Source organism: Phocoena phocoena, chromosome 16 (assembly GCF_963924675.1).
Source record: "Phocoena phocoena chromosome 16, mPhoPho1.1, whole genome shotgun sequence".
Taxonomy (NCBI): domain Eukaryota; kingdom Metazoa; phylum Chordata; class Mammalia; order Artiodactyla; family Phocoenidae; genus Phocoena; species Phocoena phocoena.
The window spans coordinates 62,323,810-62,339,785 of record NC_089234.1 but is presented as its reverse complement, the minus strand read 5'-3'; the positions used below and the strand labels follow the sequence as shown (position 1 = coordinate 62,339,785).

Here is a 15,976-nt window from a genome sequence, read left to right as displayed (position 1 = left end):
TGTGTAAAGAGCTGGAATCTCTCCAGCACATGAGAGCAGTAAGGGCCTCAGGGAATTTGCCCCAAGCAGGAAGGGCCCATCCCCAGGATACTGGGCTCCCTTGGACTACAAGGCCGACAGGGACGTTCCGTTTCTGGTGTGCAAATGTACAAGGTCATAGAGTCAACCAGTCATGCCCACTGCCTCCTCAGTATTTATATTGACTGATTCCTTCACTCACTCATTCACTAATCAGATGGTTGGCGCCAGCTGGGCACTGGGAAGGCGAGGCGTTCACAGCCGTAGCTGACAGGCGGGGGACGCCCCCTGCACCTGTCTCCACCAGCCCTGGCATGTGCAGTCACAGCCTCTCCAGCACTGTGGACGTCGCTAGGAAACACGGCTCACATGCTGGGCGGGCATCATGTATTTCAAATAAGTCTTTCAAACCAACCCCACACACTGCCCTAAAACAGACACACACACATTTGTTACAAACACAGCCCATAGCGGCCACAGCCTGCCTGAACTCCCCCAGGCTCCCAGAGCCTGGCCACTGGGGGAGGGTTGGGGACCTTTGCTACACCCGGCTCCTTGAGTGACACAGAGCCCCAGCTCCACAAGGTGGGCAGCTTAGGGGCAAGCAGCATGTGGGGTCAGAGTGGCCAGTGGATCAGGCCCAGCCCCTTCTCCAGGGATCAACGGCCACAGGGACTTCCTGAGTGTTCCTCGTTATCAGCTCTGTCACTGATGGGAAATAGGTTTGGGGGTGGGGTGAAAAATAAAAGTAGGGAGTATGAACTGAAATTATGAGACAAGGCAGGCATAATCCAATTTCACAACCCGCTGTGAACACTTGCTCCCTGTAGGCTCCTCAGGTATATAGAGATGATCGAAAGGGCAGTCCCTGTCTGAGGATGCGTACAACCCAGTAGATCGGTTCTAAATTTATGGAGGGTCCTCAAATCACCAAGCGCAAGGCCTGCATCAGACCTACCAAGTCAGGATCTCAGACGGGGCAAGAGGGGAGGGCTTGTCCATTTTTAAAAAGCCGTTGCATTGGTTTCCAATTGCTGCTCTAACAAATTAGCACAAACTTGGTAGCAACAAACAACACAAGTGTACTGTCTTAGCGTTCTGGAGTCAGAAGTCCACAATGAGTCTTTTTTTTTTATAACCTTTATTTTTTTAGGCAGTTTTCTTGTCTGTTTGTTTTGGCCACGCTGTGCAGCTTGCAGGACCTTAGTTCCCCGACCAGGGATTGAACCCACGCCCTCGGCGCAGTCCTAACCACTGGACCGCTAGGGAATTCCCCACAACGAGTCTTAAGAAGCCAAAATCGAGGTGCTGGCAGGGCTGGTTCCTTCTCAGAGCAGCCGTCCCTTGCCTGTTCCGGCTTCTAGGCTCCTGCATTCCTTGGCTCCTGGACGCATCACTCCAACCCCTGTTCCTTCATCACAGTGCCTTCTCCTACCTTTGACTTCCCTGCCTCCCTCTTATTAGGACCTGTATGATTACACTTAGGGCTCAACTGGAGAGTCCAGGGTAAACTTCTCATCTCACAATCCTTCACTTAATCACACCAGCAAAGACACTTTTGCCATGTAAGGAAACATTCACAATTTCCAGGGATCGGAGACGATTCCACTGTGTACCTTTGATTAGGAGTCACCTAACCTGTGGCCAGGAGGCAGACCATGTGAGAGTGTGTGACATGCTGTCACATCAGCTTTCAGTGTGTTTACCCAAAGCTTGTGCCAAGTGTCAAAAGCAATTCTGATACGGCTCCTACTCTCCTAAGAGGGACACAGGCGATTGAGCCTAACCCCCTGGCTTAAGGTGAAGACGTAGGAAATAACCTGCGGCATTTCTCTGTCGTGTCCCAGCCGCCGTCAGCCAGTCCAGCGGACTTGCAGCCAAATTCGTCATCCACTGTCACATCCCTCAGTGGGGCTCCGACAAATGTGAAGAACAGCTTGAAGAGACCATCAAAAACTGCCTGTCGGCAGCAGAGGACAAGAAGCTGAAGTCGGTGGCATTCCCGCCCTTCCCCAGCGGCAGGTAAGATGTTCTCCTCCAGAGGGGTGGCAAGGGTGCTGGGTCCACTTGTCCAGCCTTCTCGCTGGGGACCAGCTGCTCCCGACTTGGTCACATCCAGTCTGGCCATCCCAGAGGACGTGACCAAGGGCTGCCAGCACAGGCAAGCACGTTGACCAGGCGATAGAGCAAGAGACGCAGTTTCCATCCTTCAAAATGCAGGGAGAGGGCTTCCCTGGTGGTGCAGTGGTTGAGAGTCCGCCTGCTGATGCAGGAGACACGGGTTCGTGCCCCGGTCCGGGAAGATCCCACATGCCGCGGAGCGGCTGGGCCCGTGAGCCATGGCCGCTGAGCCTGTGCGTCCGGAGCCTGTGCTCCGCAGCGGGAGAGGCCACAACAGTGAGAGGCCTGCGTACCGCAAAAAAAAAAAAAAATGCAGGGAGAAAGCCCATTCTGGGAGGAGCAGGGGGCAGAGTTCTCTTCTGAGAGCCTTCCGAGAGCCACGTTCCTGCCAGCTATCCCAGTCTAGAGCACTGGATCCGAAACACCAGGCTCAAAGGCACTTGCTCCTCCAAGTGTGGTCCACAGACCAGCAGCGGAGAGCCCACGGGGTTAGGATGCCAATCGCAGAATCCCCAGGGGATTCCGGTGCTGCTCTGGGGCTGGGAGAGCCTCGAGGCTGAGGCTGGAGAAGTGAAAGGCTCTCAGCAAGGGCTTGCTTTTAGGGGTTGGAGAAATGATTGCTCTAATTGCCACAGACCCCGACTGGGCATGGGAGCAGTATTTCAGGTAAATAATGAGGCTGTCTGCCCTCACGTGTAGCAGGGCCTCTCCCCTCACGCTCACAGCCAACGTGAGTTATTGCTTTAATTTTGAACACCCTTTCTCCTGAGAAGCCCCTCTGTAGCGCAGATATGATTTACACTCTGAAGACATTCTGTTACAGCCGAGTCACAGGAAGGCGAAGAAGGAAGGAATGAGGCCTAGCTTCCTGCCGTAATCCTATCTCAACCTGAGCAGGCAGCGCTGGGTCTCCACAGCCTGGCCCGGAGGCACTGTGGGTTGAATTCTTTGCATAGCTGGGCCCACATGCCGAGATGTTCTGGGCTTGGGACGGGGCAGCTGAGTGAGAAGAATTCTTATTAGGCAGGCCAATCCTGGACCCGCCCAAGGGGCTTGGTGGCTGACCCCAAATGACCAGGGGTGTCACAATGGCTGCGTCCCTGGCGCACAGCTCCACCATGGCATCCTGGGGCTTTTGGGGCCCTGCCCAGAATCGTCACTGCTCAAATTACACTGGCACGTCCACACAGGTTAGCGAGAGGAACACGAAATGCATGAAACAGGAATTAATGAAGACGTACTTTTGAGCATACATTATTGCCCTTTAATAAACAATCTGTTCAGCATGTAAACCAGTTTTGAGGAAACTAATAAAATGCCTTTTTTTTTTTGCCGTGCTGCGAGGCTTATGGGATCTTAGTTCCCTGACCAGGGATTGAACCCACGCCCTCGGCAGTGAAAGTATGCAGTCCTAACCACTGGAACGCCAGGGAATTCCCTATATTGGCTTTTTTTTCTTTTTCCTTCCTTTTTGCGGTATGCGGGCCTCTCACTGCTGTGGCCTCTCCCGTTGCGGAGCACAGGCTCCGGACGCGCAGCCTCAGCGGCCATGGCTCACGGGCCCAGCCGCTCCGCGGCATGTGGGATCTTTCCAGACCGGGGCACGAACCCATGTCCCCTGCATAGGCAGGCGGACTCTCAACCACTGCGCCACCAGGGAAGCCCTATATTGGCTTTTTAAAATGCTGAGTTGGTAGGGTTTTGTTTGTTTGTTTTCAACTTTTATTTTATATTGGAGTATAGTTGATTAACAATGTTGTGTTAGCTGAGTTGGTAGTTTTTAAAGCTCAGCTGGACTGGAGTCAGGCCACATAGATTCAAACACAGGCCACCGCTCACCAGCCAGCCCTAAAACCATTGTGCCACTCTGAGCCAGTGTGGCATATGTGAAGTGGGGACAGTGTGCCCTGTCTGTCCCCCTCCTGGGCTGTCCCTCTTCTGAAGTGAAAGGGGATCATGCGTGGACCAGCCTGCACACGGTGAGACCCCGAGAGATAGGAACAAGGACCTGGTGCCAAGATGAGAAGGAACCACATTGCCCCTACCCCGGGCTGAGGGCAGAGTTACTCCATGGGCCCCAGGACCAAAGTGACATCAGCTCTTCTCTTCCTTTGGCACAGAAACTGCTTCCCCAAACAGACGGCAGCCCAGGTGACCCTCAAAGCCATCTCGGCCCACTTCGACGACTCGAGCGCATCCTCACTGAAGAACGTCTACTTCCTGCTCTTCGACAGCGAGAGCATCGGCATCTATGTGCAGGAGATGGCCAAGCTTGATGCCAAGTAGCCGCCCCGCACCCACTGGTGGCCACCGCGTTCACCATCCGGAATCAGGAGGATCAAAGTCACAGGAGCGGGGTTTTATCTTTTAAAAGGAGAGAGGAAGGGTGACGGCAGGGGAGCGGAGGGCAGCTGAAAGGGAAGTGGGTGGAAGAGGCTGCGGGAGCAGGTCCTGCCCACAGGAAGAGCCCTCTGCATTTTATATTCTCGTTAAAAAGAGCCTCAGTCTGTAATTAACCAGGTCTCCACCAGGGGTTTCTTTCCATGTGTTTTCTTCCTGTTGTTTTAGAACTTTTTTAAAAAAACAGACTTCGTTTTAGATTTATAGCATTGACTTTTACACACTCACATACACAAAATCCTTTCAAAATTCTTAAAATCTTCTGTTTCTCCTTTTTTGCAAGGGAAGAGGGCAAAGAATTGACTTGGGCTTTGTTGGCTGTCTGTATTCAGTGATGGAGAGAAGAAAATTAGAAAGGCATCTTACTGGTGCTTTTCTTTCTGTTTTAGTGCCCCTACCCTTACCCCTATAATATCTGTAACTACTCCTAGAAAGATTTTGCTTCAGGCTTTTGTTTTGTTTTGTTTTTTTAAAGAAAAAGAAAATGAAAGGAAAAAAAAATAAAAGATCCAGTGTCTTTCTTACAACATACTCTTTTATTGTAACATCTTGCTCAGTCTGGAGAACTGTGTCCCTGTGGGTGGAAACTTAAGAATGTTATAAACAGAACCAGGCCTATCACTATGGAGCTGAGACTCCCACCATGCTAGGCCCCAGGTCAGACGGCACGGAATGGCTTGTGTTTCTCATGCAACAGGTCCCACTTCCAGAAGGGGAGCCTGGTTGGCTGTGGTCCACGGGAATGGAGGACTGGGTGAAGCCTCCCTGGGGTGGCCATCCTTTGGGACAAAGGCACAGTCTCACTTAGACCTGGGCAACAAAATGGAACAGACCTGGGCCACAGCCCAGACAGGACAGACCAAGAACCCTCGTGAGGGTGGTATCCTAAGAATTCCAGCCAAGTACCCAGAGGTTACCATTAAAAGTGGGCAGGGGGCTTCCCTGGTGGCGCAGTGGTTGAGAGTCCGCCTGCCGATGCAGGGGACATGGGTTCGTGCCCCGGTCTGGGAAGATCCCACATGCCGCGGAGCGGCTGGGCCCGTGAGCCATGGCCGCTGAGCCTGCGCGTCCGGAGCCTGTGCTCCGCAACGAGAGAGGCCACAACAGTGAGAGGCCTGCATACCGCAAAAAAAAAAAAAAAGTGGGCAGGGAGGGGTAGGGTGGGCTGGGGCAGGACCTGAATTTATTCAGATGAACTCATCAACAACTTCTGCCTTAGAGATCTTGCCTATGTGGTCCAAAATAGGTTTATCCTGATTAGAAGTCCTCTCCCAAACAGAGGAGTCATTTTTATACCTTAACATAATTGGTGGCAGGCATTATTGCCACATGGCTACACCTCCAGATAAGTGACATTGGAGATGACTAAGAAACAAGAAGCACAGAACTACAAAGGTTCCCACAGGGTACCCCTGCCCCAGCATTGGCTGGAGTTTTGTCACTTACAAATTTGCCTAAGACAGTAGCCTGGAAGCATGCAGGGGTTCACCTACTGAAACCCGCTATGCTCCCTGAATGTTAGCAGGATGGCGACCCACCCGACGGTCACGCTAGCTTGGCTGTCTTTCTTTAAACACCCCCAGCAGCTGGCAGGCCAGGTTTCTGTCTTAACCTGTTAGCTTTATAAAAAAACTCACTCTCCATTAGGATGGACTCACCAGGAGGGAAATTTTATCTAACGCTTTTTAAATACAACCTATGGCATATAATCAGGATCTAAAAATAGAAATATAGAAAGATTCATGAAGATTAAAGACGGTAGGGACTAACGGTTTAAAATTAAGCTCCTATTAACAACCTGAGCGTTGCAGGACGTTATAGGCTTCCCCACCTCCTAACGTGATGGGAGAGGTTGGGATGTAGGCCATCTCTCCACCCCAGTCCCCTTTCCTTAGCTGGTCTCCTTGTGCAGGCCCTCCTTCCTGCCCTTACAGACAGGGAGACCCTTCCTGCCACCAGGATACTGAGCTCTCGCCCATACTCTGAGAGCTCTGAATGCCACACACCATGTGCACGTGCGCATGCGTGCACACACACACACGCGCACACACACACACACACACACACACACACACCCCCAAGAGGAGGCTGGGGTAGAGAAGGTGGGCTGTGCCCTCCCCAGGACCAAGTGAACCATTCAGCCAGCAGACCTTTGAAACAGAAAGACTCCTTTAAGGGTGTCTTTTTCTTTTAACACCAATATCCCTCTCTCTCTCTCCCAGTTTTTGGTTTTGTCTAAGTTGTGTTTCTGGTCAGTACATCACCGACATCTTACTCCAGGAAAAGAGCTTTTGCCCTTTGGCATTTGTCAAGCGGGTACCATTTGTCAAGAAATCTGATCGCCGGGCGGTGACAGTACCTATCTCCCGCCCAGCCTCCCCATCAGGGTGGAGACTGCCGCATGGTTTTCCAACTCGTGGAGACCAACAGGTCCCGGCTCTTGGCCAGCCGAACCATGAGCCGCCCCACGTAGAAGCCACTGATCTGGCCCACGCCGTCATTTCTCCCCATGGCCAGGAGGAACGTCAGCGAACCTGTGAAGCAGAGCCGTGCGCTAAACTAGAATCCTGCTCACCATCCATGGGCCTGCAACTCCCAGGGCACAGACCCTTCCCGGGGCCTTCAGTGTCAGGGCAGGGAAACGCGTAAGGCCTTCAGGAACGTGCGCAAGTCCCTGACATACTTTCCTAGAGCTCTGGGCGAGGTTTCTGTCCCCAGCTTTGAGAGTGTGTTCTAGCGGTCAGGCATTGTAAAGCCCACAAAGGCTTCACCGTTTCTAACCCTGACTCTCTTAAAACTGTGCCGCGTGGGGAGCTTCCTGACCTGGCTTGTAGGCTTTGAGGGGCCTCTGTTTCATGGAGTTGACAATGTTGGCCACGGCGACACTGGCGTGGAGGCTGGCGTGATAGGCCATCTTGGGCTCCCTCACATCGGCGCAGTCACCGATGGCGTAGATGTGGCTGTAGCCCTCCACCTGGAGGTACTCGTTCACTCTCAGAGCGCCGTCGCTGGCCAGCTGATCACCTGCGAGAAAACCAGCCTGAAACCAAGATCCTGAGCTGCCCCAAGAAGTGGCCACCGGAACACAGTGAAGATGGGCTGTGGTGCCAGTCCAGCTACCCTCCAAAGGCACATCCTCAAGAGGCAAACCTCCTGTCTGGTTTACTTCTGCCTGAAGTCCCCCCTCAGAACTCTTCCTGCAAAGGCGAGGTTACTATTTTGGGGTGGAAACTGGTCAGAAAGACCAGCAAGTGTCATTTCATATAACACACATGACTCTTTGTAAGTTACCACGATTAACAATGATTCACTTATGATGATTAAGTTACAACCTAGCCCAGTCTTGGATTTCCTTTTGAATGTGGATCAGATTTTTTTTAAATAAATTCAGGGCTTTAATAGATGATAAACTTTTCTTTTTAAGGGACTTAAAAGAATTTACCTTTGAAAACATACCATTAGGACCATTAGGTGTTAAGTCCTGGGATCTTTGTATATTATAAGCCCTCGATCCCAGCCCCACACATGGCCTGGACTAGCTTCCTTCTGGGATTGGATAATTCTTTCCTACTAGACACACAGCAGGAGCTTCTTGTCCAGGAAAGGTATCTGGGAGTAAATGATGGGGACCTGGGGTCATGGCCACCTCGGGGCCTGAGAAGGAGCCACTGAGCCTCCAGCTCACAGATGGAGCCATGGGTCCAGCTCCCCCCACCTCCAGTTAGCTCAATAGGTCAATATTCAGCTTTACAAACGGAGGCCTCATGACCCCCCTCTCCCCATGATCGTTTCCAAGCTCAAGTGGCAAACGTCTGGGTCAGGGTTTGGGGAGAGCAGCACACCTGTGAACAGAGAAAGGCCTGACCCTGGAATTTCCTCTGCATTGGTGTTCCAAGGAAAGTAACAGAAAAATAGATCTTTTTTCTTCCTTCTGAAACCTGTTCCCATCTCTCACCACTAGGGGGTGGGATCCGATTTTGGAAGATTCTGGTCACTTTGGCCACCCTGGCCTCAATTACCATCAACACAGCTGAGGAAAGCCCAGCAAGAGTGGCCCTGAACCTAAATTTAAGGTTTGAAGAGACCAAATGAGCTGTTGAGACTGGGGCTGGGGGTGGGAGGGTGGAATGCCAGTTTCTCGGGGGAGAGGCCTGCAGGGCCTTCTCGGGGGCTGGAGGGGGAGGAGGCAGCCTGGGGAGGGGGTCACGGCCCGGCCTCCCACTTACCAAACGCGCTGCGGTAGGCCAAACTGTTGATCTTGATACCGCTGCAGGCGATCACCAGGTTGGCGGCCACCTCCGTGCCTTTGTCCGTCTGCACCGCGATGTGATCGTGATGCTTGTTGAGAGGCAGCGCCTCCAGGTTGCTCACCCGCTCACCTGTCAGGGGAGGCCCGTGACCAGGAAGCTGGCAGAGGGCAGGCACGCCACCGAGGCGGGGGCCCAAGCCAGGGCTGGCCTGGGGGCTGGAGACCGGTCCGCTCTGCCACCCCAAGAAGCACAATCTGGACATTTGGCCCCAAGGGATCCGATGGAAAGCAAGTTCCAAGAAGCAATTTGGGGAAGTGAGGCCGAGTTTCCCAAGAGGTTCTGGGAAAAGCTATTTGAGGAAGACCTCAACCACGCCTCCCTGAATGTCCACTCCTAACCAGGAAGGATGAGCCCTCTGGGCTCACCACCGACAGGGGTAAGCAAGGGAAGTCCAGGGCCGGCTCACTCTCCTCACTGCCTGGAAATGCAGGCGGGTAGAGGGCTGCACAGCCACTTCTGCGGAGCCCAGGAGCCGGGAGGGCTCTCAGAGAGCAGACACCTCACCCGCCCTGCAAAAGGTGAGAGTGTCGGGCCCATGAACTGGGGGGCGGGGGTCACACCCCCGGGAGAGAGCCCCACTCTAACATGCTGGGTAGGTCTCTTCCCTTCTGCTCTGGACAGAAGCCACGCTCTCCACCAGCCTCAAAATACAAACCCAAAACACCTATTCTCTCCACTAAAGAGATATCATAATTCAGGTCAAATCTTTTATATGATTTTTTTTTTTTTTTTTTTGGCCTCACCACACAGCATGTAGAATCTTAGTTCCCTGACCAGGAATCGAACTCGCACCCCCTGCGTTGGAAGCACAGAGTCTTAACCACTGGACCGCCAGGGATGTCCCTTTTACATGACTTTTTAAACCATTCAACAAATGGGTACCACCTGTACTGTATCCAAAGCAACAGCCAGGACAGTGCTGCCTTCATGACAGGAAAATCCCGTAAGTACCGGGGCCTCTGCCCTGCCTGGGGACGGACACACCTCCAGCTGGACAACAAGGCTAAACAGGCTCTGCAGCCCCACCTCAGGACACAGAGAGCCTGGGGTTGAGCACGGCCACGCTCAGGCTGTGAGCAGGGACCAAGCCTCAGCCAAGTCTCACCAGGCCAGGGAGAGGGGCAGGGCAGGAGGGGCCTGACACATACTCAGCAGCAGCTGCACGCCTTTCCGGAGCAGGATCTCCTTCACTTCCTGCCGGACACAGGGCAGGAGCTCCTTGTCTGCGAGGGCCATTCGGGAGTGAATGAGAGTGACCTGGGGACAAACAACCACAGGACAGAGAAGGAGCCACTGAGTCTCCTGCTCACACAAAGAGGCTTGAAAACACATCAGCCTGTCTCTCCCACCTCCTCCCCAACTTCCAGTTCACAGGTGAGGAAACGGAGGGCCCAGAGAAGTACTTTGCCCACTGCTAGAACCAGTTAATGGTGAGTGGGCTGGAGCCCACATTTCCCAGGGTAGGATTTTTTCCGACGTGCCAATGCTTCACAACACACACCTCACCGAGGGCCACGTGGGAAATTATTTTCAAGCATCCTTGGGCACTTATACAGTCTATATATAAGCCATCGACATTCTAACTGTAAATCAGGCTGACATTTACATTAAGGCTGGTTCTAAAACTGGTGCTTCCAGGCACGTCTACTTGCTGTCTGGGTCAGCAGTGAAGTGCGAGGGAGCCCGCAGTGATGTTCCAAGCTTGAGCTTTGAAATCAGACTGCCTGGGTTGAAATCCCATCTCAGATACCCACTCAGTCACCTCCTGAAGACCCAGTAAGATGGATCACAGTCCTACTCAGGAATATTGTAATGATGAAACGAGAAAGTAAGTGTAAAGCACGTAACTCAGCACATAGTAACTCTTTAATAAAGGGTGGCTACTATTACTCTTATTTGTCTATTAGTTTTAAACATTTGGGAATTATACTAAGTTATTTACTACTTCAGACCAGTCCTTACCCCATAAATCAAAATTAATAAACTTCTACATGAACCACCCATAATAATTTCCAATAATTTGTCAGAGAATAGCCATATAATTAAATTAGCCCATATTTATCTTACTTTTCAAAACCAACCTGCCTTTCCCTAGGGAAAAAGAACCAGACACAGGCTCCACGTGGCTCCCAGAAGCTGATCTGGCATCAGCTGCAGGCAAGCTCTTGCCTCACGGACCCATAACTGCCCATCATCACTGAGCCCTAGGCTAAGCCTTTACAGCCTGCTTCCTTTCTCTCCAGGATGCCGGCAGGGTCTCCATCCCTTTATCACTAAAAAGAGGCAGTGCTGACCAGTCCTTCCCCAGCATGGGCTGTGAGGTGTACACTTCGGGGTCCCCCTACGTGCTGTCTAGGGCAAGGGCTACTGTCCCTTAAAGACCAAAAGGCTGTGCTTGCTCCAGACAAGACACCGATGTGGGTGCCTTTGATCAAGCTGGTTGTTAGCAAAAAGAGGTCATCAAAAGTCTACGTTTCTATTGCAAAGGCCACATTACTGCAGGGGACACGGGAGTTAACCTTTCATAATGTATCTCCCCAGGGCGTGGTCCTCCGGGTTGGCCCAGAGGGCAGAACCCTTCACTGAACTAGGATGCACCCTGGCTCTCCAGGTAAAATTCCCAGCAGAATGGGACTTTAGGGGGTCCCCCAGTGCAGAGAGCAGGAGACAGGAAACGCACGCTCCCACTTTATGGTAACGGGGCTCCCCTCCCAGGCCCTGAGCAAATTCTGATGTTCGTCAGACAAAAAAGAAGCCCGCCTCCGAGAGTTCACGGCCAAGGCCACTGGCCCACCTCTTTCTCAGGGTACTCTGTTTTAATCTCTGCTGCCATCTCCACTCCTGCAGAGCCTCCTCCGATCACCACGATGGACTGTGCGCACTGGACCTGGAGGAGGAGGAAATGTTAAGGTGCGCCCTCAAATCTGCCCTGCTTCGGGGTCCGCCTGGGGAGTGGGTTCCTTGGCCAAAGGAGCATAGAGAACCTTTTCCAAGTTCAGGGTCCAAATGTGCTCTTGCTGGGTGTCTCCCTGCATTTCTCACTCAACTCTCACTACCTGCCCAGCTTGCAGATGACCCGGATCTGCCTGAGTTCCAGGTCAGGTTCCTAACCTCCACTCTTAAGTCTGCTCATGACTGTGCCAGAGGTTCCCCAGGCCTCTCAGCAGCTGTGCAGAGAGGGAAAGACCTGGCCTTGGTCACACAGCTGTAGGACCTTCTCTGGGCCCCCACACCTCATCTGTTCAGTGGGGACAGACCCATTCCACCCACCTCTCCAGATCCCCACGAGAAGTGGCTGACAGCACGGATCCAAGCCCGCTCTATAATATAAACACAAGTCCCGTGCAAACAGGAGCCAATCGCTACATGAGCAGGTCCAAAGGTCTCCTCCCAGGAGCCTCTTCCTGGTAACTCTCCATCTCTACAGCGCCACTGCAGCCCCGGGGGCTCCTTGCTGCAGCCCCGGCCATCCCCACAGCTGTCCCACTCTCCCAGGGCCCCCAACCCCCGGCTCTGCCCTCACTGTCCTGCCGCCAGGCAGCAGGCAGCTCACCTGCGTCACCATGTCCTCATAGGCCTGGATGGCCATCTGCTGGCTGGACACCTGGTTAAACTTGCCTGGGAAGAGCCCAGTGCTGCCCGTGGCCAGGATGAGATATGTGAAGGACAGGGCCTGGGAGGGGCAAGGGAAAGAATGGTGAGGGCAGACCTGGGCTCCTGCATCCAACCCCAGGCTCCACCAGGCAAGCAGCACCAAGGGGGAGAGGCCTCCTGCGGTGGAGCAAAACCATCACTGGTTAGACCAAGGGATGGTGCTAGAACCCAGGAAATACCCAAGGAGGCAGAGCTTACCGCCTGCTGGACCGCCCACCATGAAACAGGACGGGAGGGGAGAGCTCCCCACAGCAGCGGGGCAGGTGAGCAGGCAACAGGAAACGGCTCGTGGGGAATAAGCAGGATTCCAGCTTCCAGTGTGGAGTTAGTTTAGAATCTCCCTATTATTACCATTATTTTAGAAAAAATTTCCCCTTATCCTGGCCAAAAACAAAGTGGCGGGGGTTGGGGGGGAGCGGATATCCTGTTTGGAACCTAAATATATAAAACTGACAAACCCAGAGCTGCTCTGATGGAAGGGGGACTGGAGGGTCTGTATCCCATTCAGGCCCCACTACTCCCGTGGAGGCCTGAGATGCCCTCATGGACCCAAAGCCACAGGATAAGGACGTTCTCAGTAATCTTGCCAACTGGAGATTCTACAGCCTCAAAATTGATTCAAGTAAGCTTGATTTATTCACACTAAACCACACTCATTGAGGACAGGAATTGAAGCCCCTTTGTACAGTCCCCCCTTAGCTCTGACTAGAGTAGAGGGCCAGGCTGGAGGGTACCCTCAGCATGGTGGGTGGGCTGCTGGCAGCTTGCTGACGGAGCTCTGGTCCCACAAGGATACAACAGGCACTGTGCTCACCCCAGGGCTGAGGGACACAAACTTCGGGAAGAAAACCTCTGCCCCCACCAGGCGATGTGGGATTGTGGTTCCTACCCTTTGATTCCAGACAGTGAGGGGGTCCCTGGGCTCGGACCCTGGCTTTCAGAGTGAGGGCTCTGGGGCAAAGCTGCCTGGGTCCAAATCCTGGCTGAGTCTCTCCAGCTGTGGGGTCTTGGGCAAGCCTCTTAACCTCTGGGTGCACCGAGGCTACTCCACCTCCCTCACAGGGTCACAGTGGGCGTTAAAGGAGATCACGTGAGGCTTAAAACAGTGCCCGGCATACAGGGAAGGCTCTGCACCGCTCTCCTGTGGCTGCTGGGGCCCAGCCTTTGCTCAGGAGGCATCTGCTATCTGCCAGGCACCAGGAGGGCACGGGGGGCCCTTGCCCCTAAGGAGACGGGCCCAGGTGTCCTCCCACCAGCAGCCACATCCCAGGGGCCCCCTGAAGCCAGCTGAGGATGGCCAGCCCCCGCTGGGTTCACCTCGCCGTCCTCCAGCAGCACTGTCTGATTCTTCAGGTCTATCTCAACCACCAGGCCCTGCCGGAAGTTTTCCTTGAAGGTCACCGAGTAGGAAATGAATGTCTTTTTGGCAAACCCTGGGGAACGGACAGAGAGGAGGTCACGGTGTAAAACTGGGCTGCCCACAGGAGGCCAGAATAACTCAGAACATTTCCAGAGCTGCATGCCAACAGGGGCCCCTTGGTTAAACAGCCCCTGGGTACCCACTACCCCCTAAAGCACCAGTCTGGGCCCCAGGTCCTCGGAGAAGCTCTCGCTCTGACTTCTGGGGCCTTGGTATGGTAGCTGCTTAAGGCCAGGGACCTTAAGATTCCCCGGAATTTGTCTAATGGTGGAATTTAGGCACCTTGCCCTAAAGGGAGAAAACCACCCTGTGATCCACAGTGGTGACAAGACCACGGTCACAAAGAAAGCCCCAGAGAAGAGACCATTACCACTCTCCACGGAGGCCCGGAGGGCTGCCACGTTGTGGTGGAAGGAGTCCTTCATGTCCACCAGCACGAAGGGGATGTTCAGCACCTGCAGTTGGCTGGCGGCCGCGATGCCGCCAAAGCCCCCGCCCACGATCACCACATGCACGGCTCCCACGTCCATCGAGACCTGGGACCCCATCTCGGACCAGGTGCTGCTGGGGTAGGAGGAGAGACCACATCAGATTCAGGAGGCTCGAGGGCTGGGTGGGCAGAGGTGGGTCCATATCAAGAATGGCCTCAAATGCCAAGACTTGATCTTTTAAAAGTATGTAATCATCTTTTATGAAATTCCATTTTTTGTAAAATTTGAATTAAATTCCAAAGGAATAAGGAGTATCCTAATTCCATCTCATCCCCTCAACCACCCAGTTCCCTTCTCCAAGGCATCTACTGTTACCAAGTTTACATGAATCCTTCCAGAGATATTCTGTGCACCTACAATCATGATTATTGTTTTTGCACACATTAAACAACTGTTTTTGCACTCTTTTTCACTCGTAAATATATTTGTTCACTCAACAGTATAAATTAATGGACCTCCTGCTCTTTGACATGTTCTGTGCTATGGATGCCATGGTCAGAGAGACAGACAGATATGGTCTCAGCCCTTGTAAAGGCAGGGTTTCAAACTCAAAGGGCCAGGTGGATGATGTAGCTGTGGGAAGCCGGGCAGGTGCGCAGTAACCAGAAATGGTGGGTACACCTCTGGGGAATTGGTAAGTACAGCCCACATTAAAAGAACTAAACAAAATTATTTAAGCACACCAGTAAGCAAACACTGAGACCAGATTCCACCCAGCTCACACGTCACCAGCTTCAGCCCCGGGTCTCAGGAGATCACTTAGCCAGTTATGACAATCAGCATGCAAAACAGGATGCGATGGGACTAAGGCCATGACAGTGCGGTGGGGAGGAGGGGCCTGCTGTGGGCAGGTGGTCCCCTGAGCATTCCTGGAACAGAGGACGTACACTGCGACTGGTGGGTGACACCCCCCAGGAGGAAGCGGGCAGAAGGAACAGTGCTGGTTAAGGACCAAAAGGGAAGTCTGCTGGTGAGAAACAGGATGGAGAAGCGCTCATCACGTGGGCTCCAGTGAGAGGGGCAGGGAGTGCAAGGTCCTGCTTGATGTCGAGGAAAGGGAACCTGCAATCGAAGAGAGTATCTGCAGAGGATGGAGGGCCAAGTGTGCACCAAGCTCACACTCACATGTGAGCACAGCAAGGAGGGAGGAAGCGGAGAGACAGCAAGCTGTCTCAATGGGGAAGAACATTCCAGCCCACATCTCAGACAGCACTGCAGGCAGCTGGAAGGTCACCACTCTGTCTTCCATCAGGTGTGTAGTCTGGGGCACAACCCCTCCCCTCTCTGGGCCTCCATTTACCCCCTGTAATGTCCTTGCACAATAGGTTTCCAAGACATGGTGACCCCCAAGATGGTCCCCAGCTCTTCCCACACTTATGGGGGCGGCTTACGGTTGGACCTCCAGACACTGTTGTCATTGGGATTCAAATGCACACAGTCTAATGTCTCCCCTGGGGAAGTGAAAATCTGGGCGAGGGAGGGTAGATCTGGCATAGGAGATTGGAGGGGATTTAACTTTGTTTCTCATTGGCTAAATGGTCCCCAATGCATTAAGGCTTGTG

The 15,976-nt window shown here is 53.2% G+C and overlaps 2 protein-coding genes across 2 annotated transcripts in view; one reads left to right on the top strand and one right to left on the bottom strand.

Moving 5' to 3' along the window:
- MACROH2A2 (macroH2A.2 histone) overlaps positions 1–5,063 on the top strand; it is a 54,611-nt gene extending 49,548 nt beyond the window's left edge. Inside the window, exons 8-9 of the mRNA XM_065894045.1 lie at positions 1,866–2,040; positions 4,260–5,063. Of these exons, the coding sequence (XP_065750117.1) occupies positions 1,866–2,040; positions 4,260–4,425 (341 nt within the window). The 3' untranslated portion in view covers positions 4,426–5,063. The remainder of the gene's footprint in view (positions 1–1,865; positions 2,041–4,259) is intronic.
- On the bottom strand, positions 5,057–14,476 carry AIFM2 (apoptosis inducing factor mitochondria associated 2). Its single transcript, XM_065894044.1, has 9 exons — positions 14,294–14,476; positions 13,821–13,936; positions 12,403–12,522; positions 11,644–11,736; positions 9,998–10,106; positions 8,766–8,918; positions 7,363–7,563; positions 6,910–7,073; positions 5,057–5,318 (listed from the first exon to the last, which is right to left on the bottom strand). The coding sequence occupies exons 1-8, from the start codon at positions 14,469–14,471 to the stop codon at positions 6,922–6,924; spliced, it is 1,122 nt and encodes a 373-aa protein (XP_065750116.1). The 5' UTR covers positions 14,472–14,476; the 3' UTR covers positions 5,057–5,318; positions 6,910–6,921.
- Positions 14,477–15,976: the final 1,500 nt, after the last annotated feature.